This window comes from Larimichthys crocea, chromosome VIII (assembly GCF_000972845.2).
Source record: "Larimichthys crocea isolate SSNF chromosome VIII, L_crocea_2.0, whole genome shotgun sequence".
NCBI lineage: Eukaryota > Metazoa > Chordata > Actinopteri > Sciaenidae > Larimichthys > Larimichthys crocea.
The window spans coordinates 14,846,036-14,857,389 of NC_040018.1; the positions used below are offsets into that span (position 1 = coordinate 14,846,036).

General features: G+C 41.1%; 1 protein-coding gene across 2 annotated transcripts; it reads left to right on the forward strand.

Annotated features, from left to right (window-relative positions):
* The first annotated feature begins 1,843 nt into the window (after positions 1 to 1,843).
* On the forward strand, positions 1,844 to 9,574 carry cmtr2 (cap methyltransferase 2). 2 transcript variants are annotated; one of them, XM_010741987.3, is made up of 3 exons: positions 1,844 to 1,931; positions 4,360 to 5,619; positions 6,349 to 9,574. In XM_010741987.3, the coding sequence occupies exons 2-3, from the start codon at positions 4,369 to 4,371 to the stop codon at positions 7,393 to 7,395; spliced, it is 2,298 nt and encodes a 765-aa protein (XP_010740289.2). In that variant the 5' UTR covers positions 1,844 to 1,931; positions 4,360 to 4,368; the 3' UTR covers positions 7,396 to 9,574. The 2 variants fall into 2 exon arrangements, with proteins under 2 accessions (XP_010740289.2, XP_019126018.1); XM_019270473.2 differs by lacking the exon at positions 1,844 to 1,931 and adding an exon at positions 1,942 to 2,132.
* Positions 9,575 to 11,354: the final 1,780 nt, after the last annotated feature.

Here is an 11,354-nt window from a genome sequence, read left to right on the forward strand (position 1 = left end):
CAGTATGAGACCTCATGACTCATGGTGACTCATTGATTTGTTCTCTCTCTCATAATTTTAGTTTGTCTTTCATTAAAATATTTGGTTTTGGTTTTGAAAAGTGATCAGTTATTATTTTATTTTTTTACTGAACCACTAAATGTAGCCGCAAGATCCATTCAGGGTTTAAAGTGTTCACTTTCAGAGCCAGGATTTACATTTGTCTTCACAACACAATAGTTCAGGATCTTCATATCATTCATGTTTTTAGACATAACTCTCACCAACTTTACCAAAACAAGCCACTCCTTCTCCCCTAGTCTCATCAAACAGCTGCTGAACTAACTGTCTTACTCCACCTGTCACAGTTTGACGTACTGCATTTGGACAGTACTGTAGAAACATTAAGACATAACATAACTCTACCGCGCACACATTAATATTACAAGAGGTGTCACTTTTATAGCAGTAAATTGGACGGCAAAATGTTTACCACCATTTTTGGAAACCCTAATTGCACCTGGATGTCCCGAAGGTCCATTATTTATGAATGAGACTCCCTCTCTGTGTGTGTGTACTGTTTTTACTTTGTCACATATTTCTTGTTAAGCCTGAATTATCTCTGCACACTGTGATCTATGTGAAGTGTGCAGAAATGGGAGAAAAGTGACTGTATGATAGAAACAGTATGTAAACCACATTTCTATGTGGCACTAAAACACATTATTTTCAAATGTCAGTTTTCATCAGCTCACACTCAGCTCACAAGCGCTCTAGTAATTATATAACGTTGTGACACAGATCAGTTCACCATGGATAATCCGGCTGGAAAGATGCACAGAAAAGCAAATCTAGAGGATCATACAGTTAATTTAGAGACTGAAATTCTTCTGCATTTACCCAGAAACTCAAAGTCAGAATACATCAACGTGGATCTGCATAATCATTCTCGTCTATACATTGTCACTTGTCAGTAAAATCCCACACAGCCATGGTATTATGTTGAATCATAATTTAGTCTTTAATTAAGACTAAATTATGACTATGAATAATTTAGGTTTAACACGTACCTTTTTGATAGAGCTTATAGTTAGGTCTACCTCAGGCGAGTCCCTTAGTTATGCTGGTATGGGGCTAGACTGCCGGGACTTCCCATGATGCACTGAGCTCGTCTACATCTCGTCTTGTACACATTCATGTCCCATAAATACATGTTACTGTTGTCTATATACTAAATACTATTAGTATTATCATTAATATTATTTATAACCATCATCACTACTATTAGTTTTTCCTCGCCACTGTTGCCAGCTGCTTGCTCCTGGTGGGAATTGCTGAGTTTCTGTAAATAATATCATAAAAAGTACAGTCTGGACCTGCTCTATATGGAACATTTCACAAGATAACTTCTGTTATGACTTGGCGCTATATAAATAAAATGTATATGTTCATAGTGTTGGACTAATGAACTAATGAGCTTGCTAGGGACAAATTAATTAATTTTAGATTTAGACTTTACAACAACAAGTCAATCAATATTTTGTTTATTTGTTTATGAATATATTATTAAAAGTTCTTGTTCAAATCTCCAAACACTCCATTATCCGCTCCATTATCATCTATCTATCTATCTATCTATCTATCTATCTATCTATCTATCTATCTATCTATCTATCTATCTATCTGTCTGTCTGTCTGTCTGTCTGTCTGTCTGTCTGTCTGTCTGTCTGTCTGTCTGTCTGTCTGTCTGTCTATCTATCTGTCTGTCTGTCTGTCTGTCTGTCTGTCTGTCTGTCTGTCTGTCTGTCTGTCTATCTATCTATCTATCTATCTGTCTGTCTATCTGTTTGTCTGTGTTGTCTTTAAAAGAGGCCCCGCCCCTCACGCATACGCATGCGCAGAATAGTTTCTAGTCATGTGACCTCGTGGTTCCTCACTGCAGCTACAGTCCGGTGAGTTTGTTTTGGTGTTTTCAGGTTGTTTGTGCGTCTGTTATCGACAGACAGCTCCTCAAACTTCACACTGGGACAAAGACATGTTTCTGAAAGCCTCTGGTCTCAGCAGTGTGTCAGAAACTTCAGTGTTTGAAGGATTTAGGAGACAAAACTGGGCCGTTAGCACCGCGGCGGAGGAAGCGTCCCATTCAGCTTCATGTGAGGACAAACTTTTCTGTATGCATCATGTCAGTGTGCTCTCAGCCCGAAACATGCAGCTACAGCAAGCCCAGCGTTAATAACTCACATCATGCACGGCACAGGGTTTTATCTAAAAAAAACCGATCTGTCCCGTTTTGCTCATATCATCCAGTTTAGTGGTGAAGAGCAGGTCCAAAATGTTTCATTTTAAACATCTGATTGTTTACAAAACGTTTTCTGAATGTCCTAAGGAATCAACTAAGTACAATGACTGTACTAATGAGGATCATAATTACTATAATATTACTTATTATACCACTTTGCAGATTCAGATCAATAATACAAACTGTAAACAGGCAGATAAATTAAGTATGAAGCTACTCGATATATATGAAGCAGTTCAAATTGGCTCTACCTTCACCAGCTGCAGCATTGCTTACTCATAAACACATCACCTACTGCACTGCCTACTCTTACATTTAGTTTAATATTTTGGTCTTAATACTTAATTAAAAGATTTGTATACTGTCTGTCAAGTTTATGACAAAATTATGATCAACATCCCCAGTTATCATGAGTGATATATCCTCACCTGGAGCCCAAGGTGTCCTCTTCTGATTGTTATCGGTTAAATGTTTCATTTTACAATAATATGAGAGATTTTTGAGAAGCTCAAACCTGCAGCTCAACAGTACGAGTTTCAGCTGCTGTTGTTTGCTCCAAACAACATAATGTATGCATTAAATTACTTAAAACCTTTGAATTCGTGATTACATTTTTTTGATTAGTTTTCTGTCGACTAATTGCTTTGATGCATATTTGAACTCACTGATTTCACAGTGCTCATTCGAGCTTGTATTTACTGCAGCCGCTGCTTCAGTTTCACCTGAGATGACGAATTTAGAGTTAATTTAGATAATTAATTATTCATTTTGAATGTATGACATATCTCTAGTCCCCCTAATCACCTTCTCAGATCTCTTGTATGGATAAAACATTAATATCAGGCTAGTTTACTTTGACGGCAGCGGCGTGGAGTAGACGACTTTCACACAAGCAGTTCTTAACAGTATGATTTATGAGGAATAACTGATGAATGTGCTGCCGTTAGCTATGAACCATATATTGCCATTTATCACTGAGTCACTACAGACTAATCAAGAAATGACCCAGAAATATGTTCTCCTGCTCCGTGTTGTCATCTAAATCATGTGCATGTGAGCGGAGGATTAGCTCTGGGGTTCATTTGATTCAGACTGTAAATTGTTTTTGTGTCATGGATTAGAAATTGTTCAATTAATTATATAATTAATAATTACATAACAAGTTGTTACTTACTTTTAAAAAACCACAAGGGCCTCGTTAAAGGTCTTAGCATCATCGACTGATCTGAATATAGTTTTTCTTTGCCCCCCTTTGTTTTGAAATTCTCGTTTCCTAATTGAACTGGATGTTATGAAGTAATTATTATTTTGCTGTGGGGAAAATACAGACTGGGTTTTTGGATTTTCCAGAAGCGACTCTTTTCTTTTCTTTATTGTTTTGTGTTGACTACAATGAACAAATCTGGGGTGGAGTGTCATTTGTTTGTGTTTGCTGCATGTCTACTTTAGGAATGTGTGAAAGTTTTGAGTGTCTGAACCCAGTGTGCATTTGACAAACTTTAAAATATTTGACTCACAAACCTGAAGAAATCATTGTTGGCACTGACTTACCTGGCACCCCAAGCGCTCGATTGTTTTGAACTTGTGTTGAATTCTTTTATGTATTAAGAATATTTTCCAACTTCTTAAGATAAATGAGGACGTTTTTTTAGCCCATGAAAAGTTGACCATTTGATACAGCACATGGTTTTCATGGTACATCAATAAAATCTTTAATCTAACTTGTCTCATTATAATGTTGATAAGAGGTGTCATTGTTGAGTGAATTTTGCCATTTTGAAGCCTTATAAGAAGAGACTGTGCGTTGTTGCAGTGATGTAAGGGCCCCGTTGCCTGAGGGCACCACGTCATAATGAGTCGACATTAGTAATTCATCACCACTCATGCATGCAGAGAAAAATTAAGGGTTGCAGAGCTCAGCCTCTGTATAATTCACTGTTTGCATTTATTCTTTTCTTTGAGATTAACTCCACCTGTGCCGTGTAAGCAGGTCAACTCTAAACAGTGTAGTGGATTACATGATGCAGATAGTTTTTTAAATCTGAACTTTTCTAACTCCTCTTATTGCTCCACCACAACAGGTGTAGAGGATGAGCTCAGGCAATGGGACCAAGAGGAAAGTCGGCAAGCAGCAGCATTTCATCAACATGGTGGCTTTTGACCCTGAAACACAGAGTGAGATTCAAGGTCTTTTTAGTAAAGTCAGAACCTATGTCAAGCCGTCCAATGGGGAGTGGTGCATCCCCGACCCAAACGTTGCTCTCAGACACTCTGCGGAGGAGCACTGCCGGCTGCAGGCCCTGAAAGTGTCGCTGAACACTGTGAAGAACCAGCTCAGTGACAAGAACGTCCAGATTTGGCATCAGCACACCAACTCCACCAACCGAGCCGGAAAAGTGATCGCAGCCGTACGTTCTGCTGCCAATGCGGAGATCTGCACTCAGGCCTGGTGCAAGTTCTTTGAGATCCTGGGAGTCTTCAATCTTCTCCCAGAGGAGGCTCTTCAAAATGGAGAGCTGAACACGGTCCACCTGTGTGAAGCTCCGGGGGCCTTTATAACCGCTCTGAACCACTACATCAAAACCAGTGAGTCCACACGCTACTGTGACTGGAGCTGGGCCGCCAACACTCTCAACCCGTACCACGAGGGTAACGGTGGCAGCACAACTATCGCAGATGATCGTTTGATTGCTAACACGCTGCCCTGGTGGTTCTTTGGCTCAGATAACACAGGCAACATCATGATCCAGAAGCATTTGCTGGAGCTGCAGGTTTTTGTGGCTAACATGCATAGAGTGGATTTAGTGACGGCAGACGGTAGTTTTGACTGTCAGGAGAACCCAGACGAGCAGGAGGCGCTGGTGGCGTCACTGCATTACTGCGAGGCCACAGCTGCACTGCTCCTCCTGAGCCCCGGGGGCTCCTTTGTATTGAAAATGTTCACCCTGTATGAACACTCATCCATCTGCCTACTCTACCTGCTCAACTGCTGCTTCCGCTCTGTCAACGTTTTCAAACCAGCCACCAGCAAGGCCGGCAACTCTGAGGTTTATGTCGTGTGTCTGAACTATGACGGCAAAGAAGCTGTGAGGCCTCTGCTCTCAAAACTCATTCGTAACTACGGACCACATCTGGCTGACCGAGAGGCACTTTTCCCAAACTCTCTCATTCCAGAGTCGTTTCTGACACAGCATGAAGAGGTGTGCTCGTACTTCCATGCGCAGCAGGTGGAGACGATCACAGAAAACCTGCGACTGTTTGAAGGAATGAGCACAGAGCAGAGGCAGCGGCTCGACTACATCAGAGATTGTACGGCTCAGGAATACCTGCAGCGCTTTCAGGTAGACCATGAACCTAAACCATGTCCATGCTGGTTTACCAGTTTGTGTGAAAGCCTTTAAATGGTACATTATGGATATCAGTTGCTTGATTATATGTTGATAGAAGTGTTTGAGTAACTTGAATTTAAAGGCACAGATACATGGTAAAGCTAAATTTATGTCCGTGAAATGTGGTGCTTTCTTGATGTTGTTATCCTCAGAGGGAACCGAAGAGATCAGACTTTTCTCAGGTCAGTATTCTGGACAGACATGAGACGTGAAACACCTTAAAGAGTAACTTACCACCAGACTGAAAATCTGTGGTCTGCTGCCCTCTCTGGTTGAAAGTTTCACACCTGTTTCACCTCACGGCCAGTGTTACTGTTAGGTGTGGTTGGATGTGTTTCTTTCTGAAACCACACCTAGCGGTGATGTCATGTGGTCCACCTGTTCTTCACTGCAGCAAAGTGAGATGTTAAACCACTGGAGGTCAGCAACAGACAGTGTGGACCTGATACATGCTTGACTTTTCAGGGGATCAGGTCTACTTAGGTTGACTCATCACAGGACACAGCATTAAAGGTTGCTGGTGTCGTATCAGCTTGCTTAGTCTGATAAATGGTCAAAAAACTGAAAATGTATTAAATCATATGAAACCAAAGCAACATCTTAGCAGCTACAATGAACACATGTTTTTGTCCAGTTAAAATCGGTTTAAGAAAAGAACTTGATCAAGTGTCTCTGTCGTAGGTGAGCTTTCTTCCCCGGAGTCGCTGGATCTCTCGTCACATGGTGAGTCCTGCCTGCTGCAGCGTCTCAGCGGGTCGACCCCTGGGACAGAAGAAGCAAACAGCCTCCTTCAATGAGCGGAGGGAATTGCAGACCCTAAGCTGGAGGGAGCGCATCGTGAGAGGTTGCCACGCCACCTGCATACAGAAACACTGCACTGAGGCCAGTGGGACAGGCTGCATGCTGGAGGGACCACTGTCCCAGTGTCACGTGGAATCATGGTATGTGATCGTCGGGGCTGCACTGACTGCAGTCAGAAACTCTCCTTTCTGTGAGGGAGGACTGTTAAACCACTTGAACGAAGCCCTGATGGACACAGCAGTAGACTGGACACGTGCACCTCCCTGTAACTCTTGCCATGTGCTTTGCGTGGCCTCCGTCTTGTCCGACGTGGCAGGTCTTTGCAACCTCACAGTTGACAGTGATGGGAATAAAAAGAAGACACATTGTCTGGTGTTTGGCAGCCGCTCAGTTTGGGGTGAATGTGAAAGTGGACTTGGGGATTTGGTATTAACATTTTCTTCAGAGCCCTTGTTTCCTCAAAGAGGCTGCATCACGCTGCACGACGGGGAGCCGCTGTACCAGCAGCAGCTCTTAGGTTGTGTTGTGTACTCCCTGCAGACCCTGAACTCTGGGGATGTCCTACTGCTCCCTGTGTTGTCTGCCCTCACCCGTGTCACGGCAGCTGTTGTGCTTTGCCTGCATGTCTGTTTTCACTCAGTTACGTTCAGGTGTCCGCCACCATCAGGCATCGCCGGGACAGTTCTTGTGTGCATCGGCTTCTGCCCCAAAGCTGCTGCACGAATGCTCCCTGTTCTTACTAACGTCCAGAGCTGCATGGGTCAGTTAAGAGGAGAGGAGGACTCGGGTGAAAATCAGCCACCTGACAGTCAGGTGCTGCAGTTTGTTCCCATGGAGGAAATGCTCACCGGGGGACTGACTGACTTTCTGTGGACCATGAACTCTGAGATCATCAAGCAGAAGCTGCATTTGCTCATGCAGTCATAGTGCAAAGTAGTGAGCTATGACTCTCGGGTACACACAAAATCTATACAGCAGAACCAGATCTCTCTATTTTTTGCAATGTAAATCAAACGCTGACAGTTCAAGCAGAGATTCAGATGTATCATGCTAGTAGCGGCTCACAGAGGCTCGAGAAGAGTGGGTTACATAGGTCTAGTAAGCTCACTTCTCCCGAACTTCACACTCCCCAGATTTTTTTCTCGTACTCTTCAGACCTAACCAGCGCTGACTCAAGTGATGTCACTCAAGGCAGTCTATCAGATTTCATGTTTCTCCCTCAGGAGGCACAAACTTCATATTTTTTCCACAGATGCAGTCGCAGTCCTCAACACCTGTAAACTGATGTGAGGAGGTCTAATGGTGACACTTCCCAACAGAGGTGATATTAACTTTTGTTTTCTGCACTGGCTTTTGAATGCTTTTATTTATTAAGGATCCTTCAGTTAGTAATAATGTATCTGAGGAGTCCTTCTCTGGGACTTCTGGGAATTAAAATGTCTTTTGATGGATGGCGTAGGCAAAGCTTTAAAGAACATTTGGAAACTCAGCCTTAGATGTGACTAGACAATATAATATTATTTCTAAAGCAACCATAGAAAACAACCAGGAGTGCTAAAACAGAATTAAAGACGGTTAGAGCCTGACTGATACATCATCACACATATATCTGCATATCTGCTGATGAGCAACAAGGAATTGCCCATTCATCAGGACACGTCTGTCTCATGCAATTTGTCAATTTTTTGGAGGCCTTTCATCACACGTACACTTGATCATGGCTGCGGTAGACATTTATTTATTGTTACAAAATAAGATTAAAGCTGACAGATTCTGGGATTGAGGCTCATGCTGATGTTGATTTTTCAGTTAAAAAACTCCAATAACAATATATTGTTAAAGTTATACAGGTGAGCTTGGAATTATTAATCATGAATTAAATAATCACTTGAATAAATTGTGGAAAATATAAATTAAACAATAATTAGTGATTAGTAATTCAAGAAAACTCAGTTAGCCTATGTTCGCTAGAGCAACAACAATGTCAAAGTAATTATATATCAGTTATGTTCTTAGTTCACAGGCACAAAAACATTTAATTTTCATTGCACACGCAACATACCTAGCTGGTTAACTAACTAGGCAGGGTTTATTACCAGCAGCAGCTAATGTTAGCTGGCTAATAACTACCTAAGATCATTATTATTTCATGATATGCATTTTATTTTAATGCATATCATGAAATAATAATGATCTCCAATAGAATGTAGTTGAATAATCAATATATTCATGAGTTTTTATCGCTTCTTCAATTATTTCACAAATTAATTATCTGCTTTTAATCTTTTACACAATTTATTCATATAATTTATTTCATAATGTGTTTTTACCTTTTTTATATTTTAATAGTGAACATTTTGGGTGTGAGAGCTGAGCAGAGCCAACAGTTTTAAGTTGAAGGATAAACTCTCTTGAACTGTTACGTTCTGATGGCGATGTATCAGCTGGGCTTTATTGCAGATGTGCAGCCTGTGATGTTATGAGAAAAGCCTTCACTTCTCCAGTCAGGTCAGAAACACCTCGATTATTACTTCTTACTAGTTCAAACAAAAAGTGAGCTAGACACCGGTGTTAATCTTGTGAGAACCTGCAGGCGAGAACAACACTGTTTGATGATACGAACTTGCAGTGCATGAAAATGCAAATTACTTTCAGTACTTGATCAGCGGAACTCATTTGTGACTAAATTCACTGAGGGTTTCAGGGTAGCCTGAATAAACAACAATACAACCCTGAGCACCAAACCTCCTGTCAGTCACAGATGGTTTGTGTTGAAGCCTGCATCATAAAGACCCCGGAGTTTTACCCTGAAGAACCTGTTGTTTTACGACACGTTCTTTCATCCCAGGATGTCAGAATGTTTTTGTCTCTTTGCCATCATGCAGCTTATAGGCGACGCACTGTTAAGCAATTAATTTCTCTCTTTGGTATCCAGTGAACAAAACTTTCTATCCACATATGAAAGGTGTGTACTAAAATGTTTTATACTGCATGTTCAGCTGTGCAGCTGTTGAGGAACATATATCAGTTTCAGTAAAGTTTTTTTGTTTCTGAAGCCATGGAGTTTATTTTCTTAAATTCTTACAAAAATAAATAAAAATGTTCACTGACAAATGATGTGAAGTCTCAAGTTTTTTGTTTCCTGATGCAGCTGAAAGATCACGACACCTCCTGAAAAAGAGAAAATCTGCACAATAGACAAAATCTTCACATACTGTTTGCTAACAGTCCTGTCAGACTGCTGCAATCTTTGCTGCACACTAGCAAACAACACTGAGAGATGGATGAAAGCTTGAGTGATAGCTTTTTTATCGTCAGGTTCTTGGAAGATGCATTTTCATGCAGAGAAAACTTTTATTGATCCGATACTTTCTGGTGGGGCACAAACGTAACTACTGAGCTGAGAGTGGCACCAGAGGAACGCTTTATCTTCTGTACAACGATCATCTTGGGCATTTCAAACTCAGTTTGTCAGCCTCAGGTCGCTTAAACCACTGATTTCCAAACTCACTAGTGACAGTAAGTGCTTAAGATAAACATTTTTGCCTGAATTAAAGTTGTGGACAAAACAGGACCACGAGTCAGTCTCACATTCTGCCGAACTCGTGCTGGTGGATAGACTTTAAACCCCAAGATTACACCACAAATATGGAGCCCCAGATCTCTGTTTACGCAGATTGGAACGTCAAGCGGCCAGCTATCTATTATGTCTGGCAAGGCAGCAATAGGTCTCTTTGACCCTGGCCGCCACAGTGTTGAGATAGACTGGCACCTACTGTTCCCAATCAAAGCCAAACCACTATACTGCCAAGGACCTCAAGACCCACACATGACCTTGTGTAACCTAAGGATAGAAAATTCCATAACACCGACCACTGGCACAGCTTGATGTTTGCTAATGTCAGTTTAATTCTGAAGTACTCACCGAGGATTAGGGCACAAGAATTATTGTGATTATATTCTGCGCATGTGTTAAAGGTGCAGGATATTACAGAAACGGAATACAATATGCATAACTATGATTTTAGTCTCATATAATCACCTGTAAATAAGAAACATTTTGTTTTTGTTACCTTAAAATGAGACTTTTATATCTACGGACACTAGCTTTTCCACGAGTCATGTTTCTACAGTAGATTTATGTCACAGGGTTATGTAACTACCCCGTTAGGTGCCACTAAATCCTGCACATTGGTCTTTTAATATGAGTTAATTGTTGTAACTGTCTTATTGTGTGGTATCTATCTTTATGCCACCATCTCCAACCACTGACCTCCACTACAGTCATATCACTCACTCTGTGTAATGCAGACATCGGTACATATGTCTGGTGAATTTATTGGTTCTGTTCCTGCAGAAGGATTCCTGAGCATCTGCAGAGAACAAGAAGAAGAAGAAGTTGGTGTTTGTAGAGGGATCATCCACACAGTGGGGTCCACCTGCTAACGAAAAAATTACCAAATGTTGTTAAGATGGAAATAATCCTGCCTGCAGTCAGTTAGATGAATCTCTGATTTGTTTATTCCTAGTTTGTCTTTTTCAGCTCATTGTTTTTCCTCTTTAGGTCCAGTCCTGATAAAAGTATTTTGGGTTGACCCCTAAAAAAGAAAGTTACTTATCATAAGGTTTTCATTTGTCAATGTAATACCTCTGGAGGTATTACCAGAGCTGGACCAGAGCGCAAATCAGCAGGTCGTGTTCCACTAATCTCTTTCTCTGTCTGACTCCAGTGACTGCACCACCCACCCAAAAATCTAATCAAATAGATTCATATAAATTAATCATTTAGGAGATTTTCCTCCAGTTCTTGGGATGCAAAACAGGACTAGAAACAAATAAATAATGAGTACAGTGAAAGGCACAGCACGTCAGCACAAAACACTGTA